General features: G+C 62.4%; 6 protein-coding genes across 6 annotated transcripts; 1 reads left to right on the forward strand and 5 right to left on the reverse strand.

Moving 5' to 3' along the window:
- Positions 1-82: 82 nt before the first annotated feature.
- On the forward strand, positions 83-2,020 carry ZPR1 (zinc finger-containing protein ZPR1; the record flags this gene model as incomplete). Its single annotated transcript, XM_076649043.1, has 7 exons — positions 83-196; positions 265-343; positions 417-1,051; positions 1,150-1,293; positions 1,373-1,570; positions 1,675-1,746; positions 1,829-2,020. 7 exons carry the CDS (start codon positions 83-85, stop codon positions 2,018-2,020), a joined length of 1,434 nt encoding a protein of 477 aa, XP_076505497.1.
- Positions 2,021-2,390: 370 nt separating this feature from the next.
- On the reverse strand, positions 2,391-3,964 carry JCM10292_003759 (uncharacterized protein; the record flags this gene model as incomplete). Its single annotated transcript, XM_076649044.1, has 3 exons — positions 2,391-3,463; positions 3,525-3,846; positions 3,905-3,964. 3 exons carry the CDS (start codon positions 3,962-3,964, stop codon positions 2,391-2,393), a joined length of 1,455 nt encoding a protein of 484 aa, XP_076505498.1.
- A 469-nt stretch (positions 3,965-4,433) lies between these two features.
- Positions 4,434-7,232, reverse strand: JCM10292_003760 (uncharacterized protein; the record flags this gene model as incomplete). Its single annotated transcript, XM_076649045.1, has 15 exons — positions 4,434-4,481; positions 4,547-4,668; positions 4,727-4,910; positions 4,977-5,070; positions 5,136-5,221; positions 5,284-5,424; positions 5,487-5,591; positions 5,666-5,922; positions 5,981-6,138; positions 6,215-6,429; positions 6,495-6,587; positions 6,650-6,775; positions 6,837-6,871; positions 6,936-7,159; positions 7,222-7,232. The coding sequence occupies 15 exons, from the start codon at positions 7,230-7,232 to the stop codon at positions 4,434-4,436; spliced, it is 1,899 nt and encodes a 632-aa protein (XP_076505499.1).
- A 1,330-nt stretch (positions 7,233-8,562) lies between these two features.
- Positions 8,563-10,304, reverse strand: AGX1 (alanine--glyoxylate transaminase; the record flags this gene model as incomplete). Its single annotated transcript, XM_076649046.1, has 8 exons — positions 8,563-8,698; positions 8,784-8,797; positions 8,858-9,158; positions 9,224-9,390; positions 9,452-9,588; positions 9,665-9,862; positions 9,979-10,135; positions 10,209-10,304. The coding sequence occupies 8 exons, from the start codon at positions 10,302-10,304 to the stop codon at positions 8,563-8,565; spliced, it is 1,206 nt and encodes a 401-aa protein (XP_076505500.1).
- A 2,200-nt stretch (positions 10,305-12,504) lies between these two features.
- Positions 12,505-13,590, reverse strand: JCM10292_003762 (uncharacterized protein; the record flags this gene model as incomplete). Its single annotated transcript, XM_076649047.1, has 3 exons — positions 12,505-12,522; positions 12,583-13,157; positions 13,236-13,590. The coding sequence occupies 3 exons, from the start codon at positions 13,588-13,590 to the stop codon at positions 12,505-12,507; spliced, it is 948 nt and encodes a 315-aa protein (XP_076505501.1).
- Positions 13,591-15,188: 1,598 nt separating this feature from the next.
- Positions 15,189-17,031, reverse strand: JCM10292_003763 (uncharacterized protein; the record flags this gene model as incomplete). The annotated part of the gene is made up of 8 exons (XM_076649048.1): positions 15,189-15,514; positions 15,579-15,768; positions 15,852-16,171; positions 16,235-16,265; positions 16,317-16,409; positions 16,486-16,755; positions 16,841-16,950; positions 17,013-17,031. 8 exons carry the CDS (start codon positions 17,029-17,031, stop codon positions 15,189-15,191), a joined length of 1,359 nt encoding a protein of 452 aa, XP_076505502.1.
- Between the last annotated feature and the right edge of the window lie 67 nt (positions 17,032-17,098).

Genomic DNA, 17,098 nt, shown 5'->3' on the forward strand with positions numbered 1-17,098 from the left:
ACTCGCGCCCCCGCGAACCACCGACTCTCGACCACCTTCCTGCACACCTCGCAGCTTCACCGCCCCCTTGTCAACTTCAGCTATGTCGGCTCCCGCGCAGGACGACAGTCAGTGGCGCCCCATCGGAGAGGCCGTAGGTGCAGGTGACGTTCCCGTTGAGGTCATCGAGTCCCTCTGCATGGAATGCCACGAGCAGGTCCGTCCCCTTCGCCTCGCCTTCTGCTTCCAGTCGACCCTGCGCTCACTCGCTCGTCGCACCCGCAGGGCGAGACCCGCATGCTCCTCACCGTCATCCCCTACTTCCGCGAGGTCATCGTCGTCTCGTTCCGCTGCGAGCACTGCGGTGCGTCCCGACCCACCTCTGCCAATTCTCACGCCCGTCAACAGCCGCTGATCCCCCGGCCCCCACCCCGCAGGCTACAAGAACAACGAGATCCAGTCGGCAGGCGAGATCCAGCCGCTCGGCGCCATCTACACCGTAAAGTGCACCGCGCGCGACGACCTCGACCGCCAGCTCGTCAAGTCCGAGCACTGCACCATCTCGATCCCCGAGTACCAGCTCACCATCCCCGCCGGCCGCGGCCAGTTCACCACCGTCGAGGGCGTCCTCGCCGACACGGTGCGCGACCTCTTGCACGACCAACCCTTGCGCAGGATCCAGCACCCGGACGTGTACGAAAAGATTGAGGAACTCGTGCACAAGCTGCGGCAGATCGTCCCCGACGCCGATGCCGACGACGCCGACGCCGTCGCGACCTCGTCCGCAGCGCGGTCGGACGCGCCGATGCCGGCGTTCACGCTCAAGCTCGACGACATGTCGGGCAACTCGTTTGTCGAGACGCGCGGCGGCCTGTCGGACCCCAAGTGGAGCAAGCGCGAGTACGGCCGCGACCGCGAGCAGGACGAGCGCCTCGGGCTCAAGCACGACGACGCGCAGGACAAGGCGACGAGCCACTACCCCGAGGAGGTCCTCAGCTTCCCCGGCGTGTGCAGCCTGTGCGGCAGCGAGCTCGAGACGCTCATGAAAAAGGTCAACATCCCGCACTTCAAGGTGCGCCGCCGCCTTCCTCCCCTCTTTCTCTCTCTCTCTTCTGCTCGTCTCGCGAGGCTGACCGTCTCGCGCCGCCTCGACCCGTGTTGACACTGCAGGACATCATCCTCATGTCGACCAATTGCCACGACTGCGGCTACCGCGACAACGAGGTCAAGTCGGGCGGCGCCATCGCCGAAAAGGGCCGCCGCATCACGCTCAAGGTCGAAGAGTCGGACGACCTCAGCCGCGACATCCTCAAGGTGCGTCTCCTCCCTCACTCTCTCTCCCCGCTCCAAACTCGCTGACTCCCGCCTTTGCCGCCGCGCCGTCCCGCCCCAGTCGGAAACGGCCGGCCTCCAGATCCCCGAGATTGACCTCGAGCTGAACCCGGGCACGCTCGGCGGGCGCTTCACGACGCTCGAGGGCCTCTTGCAGCAGGTGTACGAGGAGCTCGACGAAAAAGTGTTTGCGCGCGGAGACGCGAGCGCAGAGGGCGTCTCGGACGGGATGCAGGCGTTCTTGGCCAACCTCAAAAAGGTGCGTGCGTGCGCGCGTGCGCGCGCGCAGGGTGGACCTCGAGTGTGGTTGTGCGAAGGGAGGCGAGGCTGACGCTGCGGTTCTGTCCTCCTGTCGACGCACAGGCCATGGCGGTCGAGATGCCGTTCACCGTCATCCTCGACGACCCGCTCTCCAACTCGTTCATCCAGTCTCTCGTGTGTTCCCTTCCTTCCCTTCCCCTCAGCCTCACCTCTCTCCCGCATACTGACCGCCTTCCCCCTCTCGCCTCCCGTGCAGTACGCGCCCGACCCGGACCCGAACCTCTCGCAGGAGGACTACGAGCGCGACCACGAGCAGAACGAGGAGCTCGGCCTCAACGACATCAACACGGACAACTACGGCCACGTCGAGGTGCCCGAGTCGGGCGCGGCGGGCGACGAGGACACGAAGGCTCAGGTCGAGGAGGACAAGGTCATCGTGCAGGCGTAGAGACGGGGCGACCCGAGACATAGAACGGCATCACGCAGCTTGTTGTACTCGACTCCTCGGCTGGACCGGCGAGCGGTCTCCTTGTTCTCATACGCAGCGGAGAGCTGCGCCCTTCTGGTGCTGCAGTCTGTGGCGGAGGTCAGATGCTTCTCCTATCGAGCTGTTTGAAGCGGGTTGAAGACGGCGCGACACGTCGCAAGCGCATGGCCCGTGATCTTGACTGGCTGTATAGCTGACTGGCTACACGTTGACATCAAGTGAGGGCAGGGCTGCGCACGAGACGCGCTCAGCAATGCAAGCATCTCTCCGTTTCGCCCCATTTGCCCGAGTCTTATCTCCGCACGACTCTGCCTGCGATTCCGCCAGTGCGCTACTCGTCCCACTCGGGGCACGTATGCCCGTCCTCGTCTGTGCACGCTCCCTCGGCGCACAGGACGGACCCCATCAACCCGATCTCGCGCGCGGCCGTGATGCGCAACAGCTCGAGCGCCTCTGCCTTGCCGAACTCGCGCGGCCAGTGCGGCCCTCTCGAAAGCTTGACCGCCTGCGCTGCCGCGCGACTGGCCTTGCGTCGAGTTTGCGGCGGCGGCGGGGCGGCGGCGGCGGGCGCGGGAGGCACGGGCCGCTCGCAGGCGCAGATGTTGACCGAGAGCCGGCGGATCCTGGGCCAGGTCGAGGGCCCGCCGCGGAGCAGGGAGAAGAGGGAGTCGGTGGGGATGTCGACGTGTTCGTTGAGGCTGAGGCAGAAGAGGCGCGGCAGGCGGAGGAGGACGGTTGAGAAGGTCAACGCGCTGACCACGTCGCCGCCCAGGTGCAGGTGCTGAAGGTTCGGAAAGTCGACCCAGGGTAGATTTTCGAGCTTCGGTAGAGGCGGCGGGTCCGTCGGACACTGAACCGGGCAGCAGTAGCCAAACCCGACATCGAGGTGCTCCAGCGACCGCGGAAGGACGACGAGATCACGCCAGATGTTGGCATACGGCTCGTATCCGAAAAGCTGGACCGATCTGAGGCTACTGCTCAGGCCTCGGAACATGCAGCGAAGTTCGGGGCCGATCCGGTAGAAACCCGACAACGTGAAGGCCTTCCAGGAAAACGTTCGCGAGGCGAGTTGCGTCATTGGCGAGCAGCCGAGCAAGTCGATTGGTACGTGCCACATGTTCTCGAGTGTAACGGCGCATACCGTCGGGATGAGCTGCAGCCGGCTCAAGAGCGTGTCGTCGCCCTCTTCGGGAGCGTCTTCGCAAAGAAGCGCAGGGTCTTGCGCGTAGATGAGCCTGAGTCGGGTCAAGGAAGGGAAGGGGTCCGTCTCGAGGTATGTCCGTGCGGTCAAAAGGCGGAAGATCGGGGCGCCAACGATGTGCAGGCGGTCAAGGCGGGACAGTCTGCGGCAGAGTTCGCGAAGGAGGTCTGGACCCATCTTCAATGTCGAGAGCTTTCGGCGGTCTGCAGCTCGTTCGTTGAGCCGAGGTCCACCTCGAAAGGCGCAGGTGGCAGCCCTACGCACCGGTACAGTTGAGGATTGCCTGCTCCGCCCTCCCGCCCCCCGGCAGCCACAGTGATCGCTTCGGCAAGAGGTAGTCGCACTCATCGAGAATTGCGAGCTCGAGCTCATGCACTCGTGAGACGAGCCAAGGTTGGCGCTCGATCGCAGAAGCGAAGAGAGCGAGTGCGTCGGCCGAGTCGAGCTGCACCGCACGGTACAGATTCGCAAGCGTCGCAGGAAGAAGTCGTCGACAGATCAAGAAGTTGTCAAAAGTGACCGTCCCGGGCTCAGCGAACACGTGGTCGAGAACGGTGGGCGGGAGGAAGAGGAAGAGTGACGGCTTCTGCGAGACGCGCGAGGGGACGTGAGCGAGAGCCCGAGCGTGGGCTTGATATGCGTACCGATGCTGTCGAGCCATTTGATTGCCCTGCTTTCGACTTGCGTCGCGCTCGGTGTGGCATTCTCGGCGACTGAGCAAGCGGAAGACGGCGGACTGCACAGGGTCGGTCGGGTGAGAGGCGGGCGGTGCTCGACGGCGTCGATGCGACCTCTAGGCCGAGTAGAGGGGAGCAGCAAGAGGGAGGAGAAGGACAACACCGGGTCCGCGGACACTCCGTACGTCTGGCCCGACAGCTGGTTCTTAGACTCCTTCACCTCAATTAGCAGTCTACAACAGCGTAATGCTGCGTTCCACCGAGCGTTTGCGCTGTGAAAGCACAGGGATCGAGCCGGGCGACACCGAACCGATCCTTAAAACCTCGCCATTTCGCAGACCTGGAAGACAGCTTTGCAGGGTACCCCGCTGGCAGCCCGCGCGTGCAAGACCATACGCTTGTGTTTTAGTGAGATACGGGAGAAAGAAGCGCGAGGGAGAGAGGTCCGACTAGCGAGGGCGGAATGCCGGTCAACCTGCCGGTTGGCAAAGGTCGCTCAGAATGCGACTGGGCCAGTCTTGACCTCCGAGACGATGCCAGCGGCCTGTTGAAGCGTGTAAAAGAGGCGTCAGACTTTGTGGCGAAAGAACAGCAATCAAAGAAACGCACGTGGAGCTGCTGGGCAAGATCCAGCAGCATGTAATCACAGCCGCGCGCCGCGTTGACGCTCACGGTGACAGGGAGGTATTCGACATGGTTTGTGACGGTCGAGTTGTACGGGAAATGGCCAACTACGCCAGCGTTAGGGATCAGCAAGCTGAAGCTCACGGACGCAGCAGGGCGACGCACTCGGGATTGTGATCTCGGGCTGTTCCGCGTAGATGGCGTGATAGGTTGAGTCGTAACCCCAGGCCGGTGTCGGGTACGACGGGAAGTATGTGCGGTAGCTTGTGTCTCCGGCACTCTGAGGGCGAACGAAGAGCGTCTCGCTGCATGTTTCGTTGCTAGCGATCGTCACGTAGTTGTCGGCAAACTGTGCGCTCAGGCCAACAGTGTCAGCCCTGACCTATGTGAGTCAGGGCAGTCTGAATGAACGGACCTCCTTGACCTTGGCCTTCACATCGAGCGCAGCGTTGTAGCCTTCCTCACCCAAGTCGGTACCGTACTTCCAGCGCACCTGAACGGTTGCATCCCTGCAGAAGTATTTTGGCGTAAGGGAGGCCGGGCGAACGGGCTGAAGCTTAGCGGAGGAACATACATAGCTGGCGTGCGTCCGGCGTGCATTTCCTCGTAGTCCTGGATGAACGGAGCACCAAAGTACTTGTACTGGTAGTATCCAACCATCTGCATCGATTTGTCGGGGATCAGCGTTCATCTGCTGCGAGGCGGCCAAAGGACGGGCGCACGGTGGTCCAGCTTGTGTTCGCGTACGAAGCGAGGTCGACGCCGACGTCGCGACCAACGGTATCACTCCACTGGCCCCAGTAGGACGTTGTGTCGACACTAGCACCAAGGAACGAGGCAAGGTCTGCGGTGAACTTCGTGTACTGCAAAACGTCGATCCGGATCAGCTCGCTCTTGAACACGACAAGAGAAGAGCCGGGCTCACGAGGCTGCGTGCGGCACCAGCAGCCGAAAAGAGGTCCTCCGGAACACGAAGCTTTGAGGGGAATCCGCTGTACGAGCGCGCCGCGAGCGTGTCGGCGAACCAAGCCTGTTGCGGCACGAGAGAGCTTAGTCCTGCTGTCTCGCTGCCTGCGTATGTGAAAACTTAGAGCCGAGTCATACCTTGCCAAACTTTGCCAACTCGCCACCGGAACGAGCAAAGTAGCCTGGAGCGTCGAGCACGCCAACCATCGGCATGACACCCTCGAGGCTGAGTGCGCCCCACGAAGCACGAAGACTGTACAGGCCGCAAGCACCGGCGGGGAAGCGAATTGAGCCGCCCGTGTCAGAACCGATGGTGAAGTCGAGCCAGGGGTATCCGGCAATGGAAGCTGCGCTCCCGGAGGATGATGTCGACGGAGACTGGTAGCCATCGCCGCCTATGAGCTAGAGTCAGTCACGATCCTTACAATGCCCGCAAGAGCAAACAGTACCTACGAGGGTTGAACGGTGCGAGCTGGTCAAACCATCCGGCGCTCACCGCCGCGCCGTTTGCAAACTGTGAAGTCTTGACCTTGCCGACAATGGCGGCACCAGCGTCGATGAGAACCTGCACCGTGTATGCTGACTGCTCGGCCGGCTCGTACAGGTTCCAGCTGCCGAGCGAGAATTTCGGAAAGCAGGTTAAGAAGGTCAGGCGTAAGCGAGATGCAGCGAGTGAAGCAAGCGCACTGTGCGCGGTTGCCGCAGCCCGTTCTGAAGCCCTTGAGATCGTAGATGTCCTTGATACCGACGCGCATGCCCTCAAGCGGGCGCGGCGTGGTGACGTTGAGCGTATAGACGCGCGAAGGAACCGGAATCGACATGGTGTTCATACCCTCAACTTCCGCCGAGAGCTGGTGGAACGTGTCGCCACTCGCGTCGGGGACCGCCGGCGAGTTGAAAGCCTGCACCAATGCAGACATATGTGTGAGCGAGAACCGCGGTGGGCGGACACGCCGGTCGGACGGACCTGCAGCTCGTCGTGGTAGACGCGGTACACCTTGGACAGGCGCACGCGGTTGCCGGTTGCCGAGACCTCGGCCATGTATGGGCCTTGAGGAACCTGTTGACGCAGAGCAGATCAGCGTGAAGGTTCCCCTCAGCTAGCGCTCGGCAGCGACCTACCTCAATGTCGTTCTCAGCGAAGAACGACGCGACCATGGGCAGAGCGGAAAATGCCGCAGAGATGGTGGCGCCCTTGTGCGCGACGAATGAAGCATTGTAGCCCGCAAAGCACGAGGCGAGCGAATCCTGACGCAATCCAAGCGTGTCAGGGCCCTGTCCTGGAGTATGCTCGTTGACTCTAGCTCACCGTCACCATGGCATCGCTTGACTGGAGCACAAGGCCTGCAGCATGGAAAGGAGTCAGCTATCCGTGCGAGATCGACGACCCGCAAGAGGCCTGACGAACCCGACATGAAAATTTCGGAGCGCCAGACATCGTCAACCTTGCTCCAAAGGTCAAAGGCGCCCTGCACTGCTTCACAGCTGGAGAGGCCGTCGACATTGAGAACCGTCACGGGAACCAGACCGTCGTGCATGCCGAAGGACCCCGCCGACTTGTCGAGCGTGTACGTCTGGGCCTTCTCGCCAAACACGGTGAGGAAGACGGTACCATCGTCGGCGATGAATGATCTGCGAGAGTGAGGCGTAAGCTGACTGGCAGAACGATGGAATTCTGAGGCAGATAGACTCACGACGTCGACATGGCTGAGTCGTGCATCGCCTCAGGCTCGTTCAAGAGCTCGCGGCGGAGCATCGACCCGCGCGCACCGCCGGCTCCTGCAGGTATGAGCCTGCGATCAACGCGTCGGGCGAGCATATAGTTCTCGTTGCCGGCAGTGAGGGGTTCAGCTCTGATCGTTGACGAGGCGGCAAGCGCCGCAAGTGCGGCCAACGCGGCGGAGATGCGCATGGCGGAGTATGCAGTCTTTGAATCGGACCGAGGCTGCCGTCGCTAGACAGAAGGAGAAGATGCAGCGAAAGGAAGCGAGCGACAAGAGCCGACCTCAGTCTTCAGCAGCAGCATCGATGCGGACCAGCCCTGCCGGCGGAGCAGAACTCGCCCTATCTGCTGCAATTCGGAGTTGTTGGCTGGATCTCAGCGCCGTGCGATTCCCGCCTTCTGGGCGAAGATCGACCACCTCCGCTTGACCTCCACTCCCTCCGCCCCCGCCTTGTCTGCCTACGGCAGGAGCGAGCAACGAGCTCCGCGGTCCAGCGGTTCAGCAAAAGGTTGGACGAGGAAGCGCGGGCAAGAAGAGGGCGGGAACAATGCAGTGGACGGTGAGCAAGGGCCTTACTGACGGTGGTCCAACGCGCCATTCTCGCGAGGGCTCTTGCAGTACCTCTGTCTCGCCGGAGATAGAATCGATTCTGCGTGTCCTTCTCCGAAGTATTGTCACCTCATTGCCGAACAGAGATTGCGTCGGGCGTCTCGGCGGAGGTTGAATGGCAGCACGGCCGTTCGGCGGATGTTGGACGCGTCGGCCGTCGCCGCTCAGCTGATTTGCACGACAGGTCGATAAATTATGCAATCTTTTCCGACACGTCGGATAGATAGCCAGTCGTGGAACAGTCACGGCACGATCATCAGGGCGAGCCCCGTGCATCCCCGTGTCTGACACCGCTGCAGAGCGAAACGGCCGCCATAATCGCTCAGCGGCATTGCATCGCCGAATGGCAGCAGAGAACGGAAGCACGCGAGGCAGCAGAGAACGGAAGCACGCGAGAAAGCCAGAGAGGAATCCAGCGATTGAGCCGCCTTCGAGCCTCCTCCGACATTGCAAAGACCCTGTATCCCCGCTGCGAAGTCTCTGGCCGTTGCACGCCCATCTCCAGCCTGTCATCGCCCCTCGAGCTTGCGCAGCAAGCCCCGGCGGGACACATACAGGCCGTAGAGGAAGCCCTCTTCATCCTTTTTTCTCCTGCTTCTGCCGCGAAGCCTCCGACAACAAGGTAGGGGGTAGGTGAGAAGGGAAGGCACACTGAGAGGAGAGAAAGAGAAAGAGCCGACCACCACTTCACAGCTTTGCGAGTCAATCGAGCTTCTTAGCCGCGGTCGACGCAGCAGAGTTGGCTGGCGCGACGGCTGCGAGCGACTCAGTGAGCGCAGAGAGGATCTTGGCGGCGTCCGTCGGGCGGTCGACCACCGAGACGCCCATGTGACCGAAGCTGTGGCAGTGGGTAGTGTCAAGCAGAGCTCGCGAAACAATAGGAGACCGGAGCGTAAGGAGGAAACAAGAAGCGTTGAACTTACCGGATGTACTTGGTCTGCGTGATCAGGTCTTATCAATGAAACGTCAAGGTAGAGGTCAAGGCGGGAAAGCGCACCTTGATGTCCTTGTGCAGGCCACCAGCAATTGTCACGTTGCGCTCGGCGAGCGCGCCGATGAGCGCGGGCGGCGCGACGCCCTCGGGAACGTAGAGAGCCGTCATGCCGTTCGCGCACGACTCGGCATCGAGCGCGACCGTCTTGAACCCGAGCTTCGCCGAGTCGGCGCGGAACTTTGCCGCCGCCTCCTTGTGCAGCTTGAAGCGGTCTGCGAGCGAGACCGAACCCGCAACGATGTTGTTGAGCGAGGCTTCGAGTGCGTAGATGAGGTTGACGCTCGGCGTCGCGAAGTAGCCGGGACTACGTGAGGGGTAGCTCAGCATCTCTTTGCGAGTGAGGCGCGCGCATGAGCAGAATCGACGCACGTGCCCTTCTCGTAGCTCTCCATAATGGGCAGCCAGCGACGGTAGCTGGCGAAGTATGCAGCAATGGGGGTCTTGCGGGTCTCCAGAACCTTGAGCGCCTTTTGCGAGAGGGCGGTGATCGACAGGCCGGGAGGAACCGAGATGCCCTTCTGCGACGCGCCAACAACCTGCAGCAAGCGCTCGCGTTCAGCTCGTCATCAACTCGCGCGGACTATCGAATGCACGTACGACATCGATCTGCCAGTCGTCCATGCGGATCTCCTCCGAAGCCACTGAGCAGACACCGTCGAGAACGATGAGCGTGTCGGGAGAGACACGGCGAACAGTCTCGGCAATGGCCTTGGCGTCCGACAGAACGCCCGTGGCTGTACGAGAGAAGTGAATGAGCGCCAGCCATGGTGAAACAGCGGAGTCGCCGGCTGCAAATCGGTCAGAACGCACAAGTGTCGACATGGGTGAAGGTGAGGACCTTGTACTTGTTCTTCTTGAGCGCCTCCTCAACCTGCTGCATCGTCGGGCGGCCACCGACGGGCGCGCCCACCTGGTCGACCTTCGCGCCGTACGTCTCGAGGCAGTCGGCGAAAGCGTCGCCGAAGTAGCCCGTGTTGAGCACGAGCGCCTTCTCGTCGCGCTCGATCACTGTATGTACATCGTGTAGGAGTGTCAGCTTCGATGAGCACGTCAACAGTTGCAACGGGTTCCGCGGAAAGAGGCGTTCGCGCATGTAGTGACGCGAGGAAGTGCTGCATACGCACGGTTGGCGGCAACCAGGTCCCAGCCGAGGGTACCACTGCCTGCAATGATGAAGGGCTGCGCCGACTCGGTATAAAGAACCTGGCGAAGCATGCGCAGGCAGTTGCCGAAGACGGGCGCGAAAGCCGGCGAGACGTGCGACATCGAGGGGTGCGCATTCTGCGCGCCGGAGGCGAGAGAATGGACGTGAGCCCGGCTTGAACGGAATGGACGCAAAGAGCGATAGACTGACAGCAAAGAGCACCTCGTCGGAGACCTCGACAGGGCCGGGGACCGACAGGAGCTTGTGGGGCGCCTGGACAAAGTGCTGGGTCGGCTGAGCGGACATTTTGGGCTAGTTGTTGATCCTGGTGGTGCTAGCGGAGCAGCTGACGTCTCGTGCGAAGCGCTGCGAGTGAGAACGGGGGAAGCGGGGGTCGGGAGGCGCAACGGCGAAGGGACTTCGCGGGGCTGGCTGTACGGGCGGCCCCGTCAGTTCTGGACTTTTGTGCGGCAGCCAGAGCTTTCCGCACCTGATCTGGGGTGAAGGGGAGGAGCGAGAGCGCGAAGTCGCGGCTGCCCCGCGGCCCATTCGGCGGCTTGCAACAAACAGCATCGTACGGCCGAGAGGCAGATGCCGACTGCCGGGAAACGCCCCTCTTACAGTCCCCTGCTCGACCGAAGCTTCCCGCTGGGACGCGCGCCCTTCGTTCCGTCGTTTCTTCGTTCTCCCCCACGTCTCGCTCTGTGGGCTCACACGCCTCACGCTGTGGAGCTCTGACAGGCTGATCAAGCTGCTGAAATTTCGCTGTGGCTGTCAGCCACGACGATCACCCGGCCGAGCTCCGCTGCACCCTCGCAACCTCTTCGCTTCGCGGAATTGCAGGATGACCAGAACTCAACACGAATCGTGAGGGCGCGAGATTTGCAGCATTGTCCGCTTGAAGCTCGACTGACGTGCCGACGTTCCTGCTTGCCGCGCTCCCGCTCGAGACGCGCAGTGCTGACTCCCGCTCTCTCCTCCGAAGACGCCTCTGGCTCATGTCTGGCACTCACCGCTCACTCAGCTCCCATGATGTGATCCTCTGCGAGACTCTTTTGCCCAGCGCGCTATGAGCTGCTGTCTGCGGTTCTTGAAGACGCCTTGTTGACGGTCTCGGGGCGTTCTGCGAGAGCCTCGCATGTCACCCTCGCTCAAACTGCTCGTCAGATGAATCTCGCCTCGCCATCGAGGCGGTCTCTGGCTCAACCCTCGCTATCTCCCATGCGCCGGCCTTCGGGCGTCCGCTTCGTGTCCCAGTCCACCTGCAAGCGTTCGAGCAGCCCGACGACAATTTGTACGCGCCTGCGCGGATGGTGTCTTCTCACTTGACCTGAACAGCACATCGTGCTTTCGAGTCAAGCTGCCTGCGCCACGTACTCTCGCCTGAGGGGGTAAATCTCACCCTCCGCCAATCCTTAGCGCATTTACGAGAGACACTTTGCCGACCAAGTGCTCCTTCCGCCCTCGTCGGTGCACCCTGTCGTCGCTGCAGCCCTCAATCACTTGTCACGAGCTCTCCAAGCTCGCGAAGCTCGCCTTCGTCCACTTTCCCGACCTCAAATGCCTCGCGCCGCCGGGCTCCATTCTTCCCGGGCAACGTTCCCGATGGTGTCTCCTACACCTGCCTTCCCTTGTCGCGCCCAAGCCGTGCGCACATAATGAGCTCGACGCTGACGCCCTTGTCTCACTCAGGGGCGGCAGGCCACCAAGCTGGCTGAAGATTCGTCGCCTTTCGCTCGATGCCCTCGCTACGGGAGACTGGCCACGCGCGCCGCAGGGGTTTGCGTGCTGTAGACGACAATGCATCAAGTCTGTTCTTTGACAAGCTCACGCGTGGCTACGAGCCTGTGTAGACAATGTATTGCGCCCTTGACGCCTTGAACGGTGGGTGGGGCTTTCGTAACCGCTGTCCGCACAGAGGTATAGGTGCAGCGGAGGAGTGGGTGAACGAGGCGCCAAAACGTCCTGCGCTGTGTGTATCGAGGCAACGGAACAACAAATCCAGATTTGGAGCAGCGTAGCAAGGGGCTTTTGCTCACGGCCAACCTTCCCCAAGTTCGGGCCACCGAATCCGTGTTTCTGCTGACCGCACGCGTTCGATCGTATGTTACTCTCAGATTCGCAAATGAGGTCAAGGCGCCGTCTGCAACATTCGTACACGTGTGTGAGCTGCATGCGACCTGAGAACGAGGAAGAAGCCTGAACGATTGGTACAATGAGAAGGGAGAAGCGAGCCAAACATCCGCAAGAGTGAACAGGGTAGATGCGAGCGAGCCAGTGCGAGTACAAGTATGTATGGGGTATGTGTCTGCGTGGGACAACTAAGTGCGAGTGTCGACGATGTGATACAGAAGAGGAGCGAGAGCGAGGATCCGAAACCTGCCAGGACTAGGGAACTATGCGAGAGTGAGAGTTTGGGGTGGCAACAGGCAGCCACGGTCGACAGCAGCTGAAGAGGAAAGGCGAGATGGACGTCGAGGAATGATGCGAATGAGGCGGCGGATGTTCACGCCTGGCGCTGACGCTGCGAGTGCCGAGCGTGAGCATCAAGGGTCTGGAAAGCAGTCAGGGCAGGCAGACACACCTTGATTGTCGAGCGAGCACCAGCGAGACCCATCGTCGGCAACTCGGCAAATCCGAGCGCCGGCGTCAGCGGGGGCGAGAGGGGCGTCACATCGATGCGCTGTTCAGCGAGCGGGAGCGGCAGGTCGACGATGCTCGACTTGCGAACCGGGGGCGGCCCGTACGCGGGGCTGGCAAGCGGGAGGGCCTCGGTCGCGGACATGGGCGTCATGGAGAGGCGCTTGCCGCGGTGGAGAGGGTGCGCGGCAGAAACCTCGACGCGAGGTGCAGAAGTTGCGGCTGAAAGCGAGTCGACGGGGTCGAGCGAGAGCGGGACGAGTGCAGGAGAGGGGGGTAGCATCGGGTCTTCCGACGACGACGACGCGATGGACGACCTTGAAGCCTCAAAACTGGGTGTGCTCCACGTCAAGTCGAAGTAGGACGACGATGCCGAGCTAAAGAGCGTCGTGGCAGGCGAGACAGGCGACGGCAACGATTGCGTTTCCACGGTGAGGAAGGATGCCTTGGGCAGGTCGCCCAGGTCGAGCTCGAGCGAGTTTGACCGCAGGTGACCCAGCTTGACAGTGTCTTCGTCAACTGCAGCACAGACGAAAAGTCAGCGCGGTGAGCGGAACGTTTCACAGCGGATCGAGAGCCTCGAAGAGCGGGACGCACCTGTCTCCTGTCGCCCAGCAGCGTCGCCGTCGAGCGCGAAAGTCTCAAGTGCGCTGCCGCGCTCGAGCCAGGCCTCAAAGCGCTCCTTATCGTCGTCGTTGCTGGTGCTACAGTCGCGACGCTTAATCGGTGCGATCGAACCGGGAGGAGAGCCGGCGCGGGGGAAACGTTGAACGGTGCTCGACGACGGACTCCGCACAGAGCGCTCGTTCGCGTCGAGCGGGCGGGAGACGGGCTTGGTCGACAGCCCGAGACCGGCATTGGCCCAGGCAGAGAGGTCGGGCGGGCAGGCGAGCCTGGGACGCCGCTGCACGGCGAGCGGGGTCTCCATGGGCGCAGGGTGGAGAGAGAGCATGTGGACCGTGACGAGACGAAGGAGGCCGTCAAGCGGTGCGTCGAGAGAAATTGGGAGTCGTGCCGTGTGCGAGAGCTGCTGGACCAGCGCAGGGGGTAGGACGAAAGACAGAGAAGGCAGAGGGGAGAAAGACGAGGATGGAGGGCCAGCCGCCAGGCACGAGGCACTAGGACAGGGGAAGGCTCCCGGGCTCCAGTTGCAATTCCTTCGGAAAGCACGTCGGGTGCGCCACGTCACCGGCACCTCTCCTCTTCGGGCGCGCACGGCACAGCACCGCCTTTGCCGCCTCCTCGCTGGCAACGATACCGCAATGCCGGCCAACGCGACCTGCCTGCGGCCCCTCTCTGCGCTGCCCAAGGCTGCTGCTACTTGTGCCGAAGCTGTGCGTCTCTAGTCCTGCCTCCCACGAGCGCGTCATCGAGCTCCGGGCTCGTCTTGGTTCTGGCCCACCTTCCGGCTCTCTCCAGGAGCACTTCCCGTCTGCCGCCACTGGGTTGGCGACTCCTGAGTGGCTGTCACAAAACTGATCGTGCTTCATCCGGGTGAATCCGCTTGCGTTACCTGCAGGGCGCGGCTTATGGCAAGTGCATCGGCGCCCGGTATCAAGACGTCGAGCGCAACATGTGCCAGCGCGAGTTCGAGGCGTTCCGCCGCTGCGTTGCGGATGCGGTGCGTCGCGCACACTCTCTCACGGGCATTGACCTTCGCAGCCGGACCCTTGGTGCAAGAGCCCCCCCTGATCCTCCCCCCTTGCGCCCTTGCCCTCACAGATGAAGCGCCGCGCGTAGGGCGGCAAGCCAACGGCAAGCAGGCGCGCGCAGCACGAATTTCGTGCGCTGGGCTCGCAAATTGCACCGTCGGCGGCGTTGCGTGCGGGACGAAGGGCGAGCGGATCGACACCATTTCGGAGCTCGACGACGATCATGGCCTGCCCTGGGCCTTGGACCCTCGAGCCTTCCCATTTTCGCCAGGGCCCACCTGTTCGACGGTCATCTGCCTTGTTGATCAATGCCAGGACACCGCCCTGCATCGTGCGCCTGCTAGGCCAGGTCGTGTGGGCGACGACATGTTGCAACGCAGGACCTTGCCTCGCCCTTCTCCATATGAGAGGCCCCCACGCAACTACTGCAATCTGCGAGTCTGTTTCACGCCGCGCCTCGTGGGCTAGCCAAGATGCCCGCAAAAGCCGCGGGGCAAGTGAAGGGACGAGGTGCGGCACGCCGCCTTCGTGTGTCGCGATCGCAACTGCTCGCCAGTGCAACGACGTTCTCCCACCGTCTTGCCTTCGGAGCGCATTGCAGCCCCTTGCAGTTCCGCCTCTCGACTCAAGCGACGCTACCTAACACAGCGAACCAGCGGATGCTCTCAGTTCACGTTAGACCGCTGCGAAGAGGGTCGTTCGTGTCTCGTCTTCAGGTGGCGTCGGCAAGCGGCTTTCGGCAGCGGGCCGCATCCCAGCCCGAGTAACACCGCCATTCGAACCGTCTAATTCCGCTCCGCTTTCGCCGCTCCGCTCAGACGTGGCCGAAGTCGCCGGCCCTCTCGTCTGCCTACTCCTCCCGATAAATCGCAGTGTCTGTGGCAGTCGCTTCAAACGTCTACTTTCCTCCGCCAAGCAGCCAACTCTTCCATCCTGCACCGCCTTCCGGCTCTTCCTGCGCCGCAGTCTCTGCTCCCTGCCCTTCAGAAGGATGTCGCTTGAGCTTCCCTCCGCCCTGTGCAGGCGGGCGCTCCGGCCTGGGCGGCGGATGCCTCGTCCGTCCGCCTGTTGCACCAGATGGAGGTGCCGGCTCGTCGAAGTTGATCGGCGGGCGGATGGGCGGCTTGGGCGGGCGAGCGGGTAGGGAGGAACGGTGGTTGGGCAGGAGCTCGCCCATGTCGATGCGCGAGAGGTAGATCTTGAGCGTCGTAGGCGGAGCGGCGACTGCAACGAGCATGGTCAGATTCAGCCTGGCGAGCAGGACGCGAGATGTGCGGGCGAGACGTACAGGATTGCCGCTTCTTCCCCTTCCCGCTCGCGCTCTCACCTGCTTCAGCCCCGTCATCGTCGACGAAGAGCCGCACCTCCTCGCCGCTGACCTTGTACCTTTCTCGCTTGACGCGCTCGGCGAGAGAGGCGACGGCAGGCACAGTTGAATGGGACGAGGCGACCAGGAGGAGGTATAGAAGGGCGCGATCCTGCGACCGGCAACATGCGATACCGTCAGCTTCACCCCACGTGATAGCGCAGGAGATCCAGGCAGCAGACAGCCGCAGCTCACTTCGAGAAGCTTCAAGCATCGGTCGCGATACCCATCGAGCGCAGCCGGACTCGCGTCTGTCACGGCAATCTCGTTCACCGCCAGACTCGCCAAGCTGCTCTTCTTGCGCTGCGGTGGTGGTGCTCGAGGCGGCTGTGGTGGTTCGGGCGGTGGTGTCGGGCGCAGGAGGGAGGTGATGCGCGAGAGAGGAGGAGACGGGGTTGCGGCAGCGGAGGCGGCGACAGCAGGGGATGCATTAGAGATCGGGGTCGTCGGGTTGCTGACCGCGAAGAGAGGCTCGATGAAATAGCACAGTGCAAGCAAAGCTGCGATTTCGAAGCCTGACAAAGACGAAGTGCGTCAGTTTCGCTAGACCTGCTTGCCATTCAGAGAAGCCCGCAGACCTTTGCGGTCTCGCAAGCGAGGCTCGACGCGCTGCACGAAATTTGTCAGCGCCGAGACATGAGAACGCGGAACGGGACGCACGTCGAGATTGTAGTCAAAGACCTGGATGCTCCCTCCACCCTTCTTTCGCGGCGCGTAGACGACGACCGGGAAGTTTGGGTCCGGCCGTCTGGACTGCGTCAGCATGCTCATAATACAGTCAGCCTCGTGTAATAATAAGAGAGCCTGACAGGAGATCGAACCGACGCACCACCGAGAGCGTATATCCGCGTTCCGCGCCGATGAGCGAGTGAGCCTCCCGACTCCAGACAAACTTGGTCTCCTCCCACTCCATCTCCCACGTCCAGCTGAACGACCCAGGGTTGCGCAGCGAGACGTCGAGCCGCGGCGACTCGAGCGCGACGAGGCGGTGCTTTGGGTTCGACGAGGCATTCGGCACCGGAGGCGCCGCGATGGTGTGCGTGCCGAGAGTCGCGTGGGAGAGCGAATCAACGAGAGTAATCACGTCGGCGGCTGGGTCCTGCGGGCAGAGAGGGCTTGGCATGAGCTGCGAACGCGGGTCCGCCGCAAGTGGGTAGTGGGGAGGAGGGAGGCGAAGCGCGCACCTTGTATGCCGTGTAGATGGGCTCGCCAGGTGCGCCTATAGCAGTGTTGTCCTCCAGGAAGTCAACACAGCCCGGCACGCCCTCGCGTGGCCGGACGTGGAGGACGTAGACTGCAACGGACGCGCGAGACGATGAGCGTGCTTGAGCCTTCGGACGGGCAAGGTAGACGCACGAGATGCGTCCAGCGGCATCACACAGAGCAACGAAGCGCTGCTGGGCTCGCTGAATTGCGATTTGGACACGCGAGGTAACGGTGCG

Source organism: Rhodotorula paludigena (assembly GCF_050403205.1).
Source record: "Rhodotorula paludigena JCM10292 DNA, Rt_paludigena_JCM10292v1_ctg20, whole genome shotgun sequence".
NCBI lineage: Eukaryota > Fungi > Basidiomycota > Microbotryomycetes > Sporidiobolales > Sporidiobolaceae > Rhodotorula > Rhodotorula paludigena.